The sequence below is a fragment of the Microtus ochrogaster genome, unplaced genomic scaffold (genome assembly GCF_000317375.1).
Source record: "Microtus ochrogaster isolate Prairie Vole_2 unplaced genomic scaffold, MicOch1.0 UNK47, whole genome shotgun sequence".
NCBI lineage: Eukaryota > Metazoa > Chordata > Mammalia > Rodentia > Cricetidae > Microtus > Microtus ochrogaster.
This window is the reverse complement of record NW_004949145.1, coordinates 2,275,483-2,278,668: the sequence shown is the minus strand read 5'-3', so window position 1 is coordinate 2,278,668 and position 3,186 is coordinate 2,275,483. Positions and strand designations below refer to the sequence as shown.

At 56.0% G+C, this 3,186-nt stretch overlaps 2 protein-coding genes across 2 annotated transcripts in view; both read right to left on the bottom strand.

Moving 5' to 3' along the window:
- Tnni3 (troponin I3, cardiac type) overlaps positions 1 to 1,971 on the bottom strand; it is a 3,792-nt gene extending 1,821 nt beyond the window's left edge. Inside the window, exons 1-6 of the mRNA XM_005369347.2 lie at positions 1,834 to 1,971; positions 1,565 to 1,574; positions 1,312 to 1,398; positions 866 to 907; positions 467 to 630; positions 336 to 374 (exon numbers count right to left, since the gene is read on the bottom strand). Coding sequence (XP_005369404.1) covers positions 336 to 374; positions 467 to 630; positions 866 to 907; positions 1,312 to 1,398; positions 1,565 to 1,574; positions 1,834 to 1,844 — 353 coding nt within the window. The 5' untranslated portion in view covers positions 1,845 to 1,971. The remainder of the gene's footprint in view (positions 1 to 335; positions 375 to 466; positions 631 to 865; positions 908 to 1,311; positions 1,399 to 1,564; positions 1,575 to 1,833) is intronic.
- Positions 1,972 to 2,180: 209 nt separating this feature from the next.
- The window catches only part of Dnaaf3 (dynein axonemal assembly factor 3), a 7,286-nt gene continuing 6,280 nt past the window's right edge, over positions 2,181 to 3,186 (bottom strand). Inside the window, 2 exon segments of the mRNA XM_026777155.1 lie at positions 2,181 to 2,988; positions 2,991 to 3,181. Coding sequence (XP_026632956.1) covers positions 2,623 to 2,988; positions 2,991 to 3,181 — 557 coding nt within the window. The 3' untranslated portion in view covers positions 2,181 to 2,622.

The following is a 3,186-nucleotide window of genomic DNA, read 5'->3' as shown; positions in this document are numbered from 1 at the left end:
GGATCCCTGGTCTGAGGGAGGAGGCCTGGGCTCTGGATCCCTGGGTCTGAGGGAGGAGGCCTGTGCTCCGGATCCCTGGTCTGAGGGAGGAGGCCTGGGCTCTGGATCCCTGGGTCTGAGGGAGGAGGCCTGGGCTCTGGATCCCTGGGTCTGAGGGAGGAGGACTGAGCGCTAGGTTCCTGAGTTTGAGAGAGAAGTGCTGAGATCTGGACTCCTGGGCCTGAGGAAGGGGGAGCTGGAAGGAAACGACATTGGAGTGGACTCCAGGGAACCTCAAGTCATATGGCTAGGAACCAAGAATCCTGAGACTTGGCAGGGAACGGCTGGAGAAATACACTGAGCTTTGGATGTTGTAACGCTGTCTGTATTGCTTGGCATAAGGTCCAGAGTGAAACGGGAAACCGTGATTGTGCTCCTGATACCCAAGGGTTGCCAGACCGGAAACATGGAACCTCCGGCCCCAGGTTCGGCAGGAATCCCTGCTTTCTGAGCTGGTACCTGAAGCTCTTCAAAGCCCAGCCCATCCAACTCCAAAGGCTGGCACCGAGTGCTCAGAACGCGCCCTTTCTCTCCACGTCGCTCCTCTGCCTCACGCTCTATCTCCTGCTTCGCAATCTGCAGCATCAGAGTCTGCAGAACGGTTGAAGAAGACAACAGTGTTCCCAAAAGCATAGCAACATAAAATGTCCCTCCATCTTCCAGAGAGACAGAACATCCAAGTTGGTATCTTTTACTCAAAAACTGTCTCGTTTCTGCGCACACATATGTGCGTTGGGGGGGTAGACGTAATGACACACTCCCAAATGAAACCACACCCAGAAAAGCTCCGCCCATAAAGGCCCTGCCCCTCCGAGCAAGTCATCACCTTCAGCTGAAGTTTCCTCGAGGCGGAGATCTTAGACTTTTTCTGCCAGGATGACATGGAGAAAGGTCAGAGAGAGGTCCCAAAGCTGCAAGGCCCCACCTCTCACTCGAGTACAGGTACATTTGGGCTACCCATTCTTCAACTAGAACGCTGAGTTCACCGGAAGCTTGGGCTCTGACTAGAGCTACACACTGCCCATCTATCCACCGCTTCCCACCCCATCGCCCATGCCTTGCTGTGGGCAGCGAAGTCCCGCCCCACAGGCAGCTGTCACCAAGCCCAGCCTGCACCTTTCAAAAATTCTGCCCCACCAATTGGGCTCCATCCATCACCAGAGTCCTGCCACCCCCTTCAAGGCCTTGGTGCCTCCCCTCCCTGGTCCCTGAGGATTCTGCATCCAGAAGCCCTGCCCAGCGGTGACCCCACCCATTAGGACCCCTGCCCACCTTGGCGTGTGGCTCCGTGGCATAGGCTCGGTAGTTGGCAGAGGAGCGGCGTCGGATAGGGGCTGGTGCCGGCTGAGGGTCCCCAGCCTGGAGGTGGAGCAGACTACAATCACTGCCTAAACCCTCCCACCCTGCCCTTCCCGGGACCCTCACCTACAGCTGCAGGCTCCCCCGCCCACCGCGCCCCAGTCCCTTGCAGCGCCCACGCTGGGCCCAGGGTTCCCTGCTCCACTTCTTAGTTCACAGCGCTCACCGCATCGCTCCTGAAGGGAGAGAAACCGTGAAGAGGTAATCAATGACGGGGCTCCCACTGACCAAGAGGTCAGGGCTACTAACTTTCACTCCCTCGGACCCTGGGGGTCTGATTCTCAAATGCTTTCTTGTTTCCACCCAGAAATCTAACCACCCCTGCATTCTACCATCTCAGGCCAAATATCTAACCAAGTTGGGCCCTGGAATGGCCTAATTACTCCTCTCCCCGTTCCTTGGGGATCCAGTCCAAGGTTACCAAGATTTACTTACTCGTCTGCCATGCTGATCCCTCAAGAGAGAGAAAGGGATCAGAGCTTCCTGGAGGGTCCTGGAGGGGTGTCCCCAGTGACCTTGGAGGTCTCTAGAGGTTGGGTCCCCTCTGGGCTGCTCGAGCCTCACCGAGGACACTGAGATAACGGTGAGGACAGAGACTAAATATACTGCAGTCTCCTCCCCTGCCCAGGACAAGAGATAACAGGGTGTGAGGGGAGGCGTGTGCAAAGCCCCAGCTGGATGACCAAGGTGCCCGAGGTCCACACCCCCTCCTTCTGACTCTGGTGACCCAGCTCCCTCCTCCCTCAGACTCTGGAAAATCTGGAAGCCAGCCCCCTCTTCTCTCAAAGTCCAGAGTCCAGACTTCAACTTCCCCTGTTCACACCCAGAAATACAGGCCCGTCCTTCCTCCTTCACACCTAGGGGTCCAAGCCCTGGCCCCTCCCTAAACTGCAGTCTTTCAGGGGCCTAGAATTTCTTGTGTCTCCTCTATTTGGGGGTCAGTTTCAGTGACCATGGCTTGTTTAGTTTGAATGCTCATGTGTCTGACCCCAGGTTGTGAAACACGACCAAGTTCATTTGTAAACCCACAAATAGGGCTTCTACTGGGCCCTCCTCCCTTTCTCCCTCACCACTTCTCCCGGCACTGGACACCAATTGAGGACAGACACACAGAGGTGACCCTGGGCTCTTTATTTGAACCACATGGGGGGGGGGTGTCCTCATCGTTCCCAACAGTAGCATGTCAGGAGAGAAAGGCCCAAGGCAAAGGAGAAGACCTGGAACTCAGGGTGGTGCTCCCAGCCAGGGATTAGCCTCAGGATAACTCAGAGAACAATATAGGGCCACCACCACCCTAATCATAGAGCTGAGTGGTCCGGGAAAGGAATTTAAAATTCTCGTTCTATCACTGGGGTTGAGAAAGAACGTAGAGTAAAACAGCAGTCCAGCCAGCGATGGCTGAGGGCTGCTTATATGAACCGGTGTCACTCCTGGGCCTGCTTCAGTGGTTAAAGGGGGACAGCTATAGTTCCTGGGTTTTGGAGGTGTATTCACAGTGGATATAACCATGGCTGGGTTTATCACTTCCGGAGGAGGGGCCAGGTCAGCCTGAGTCAAGCTGATTGCTTCTAGAGGAGTGGCCAGGTAAACACCTGGGGTGGGCCCATCTCTTCTAGAGGAGGGGCATGGTCAGCCTAGGGTGGGCTCATCGCTTCTAGAGAAGGGGCCTGATCATCTTGGGGTGGGCTAATCACTTCTAGAGGAGAAGTGTGGTCAGCCTGGGGTGGGCTCATCGCTTCTAGAGGAGAAGTGTGGTCAGCCTGGGGTGGGCTCATCGCTTCTAGAGGA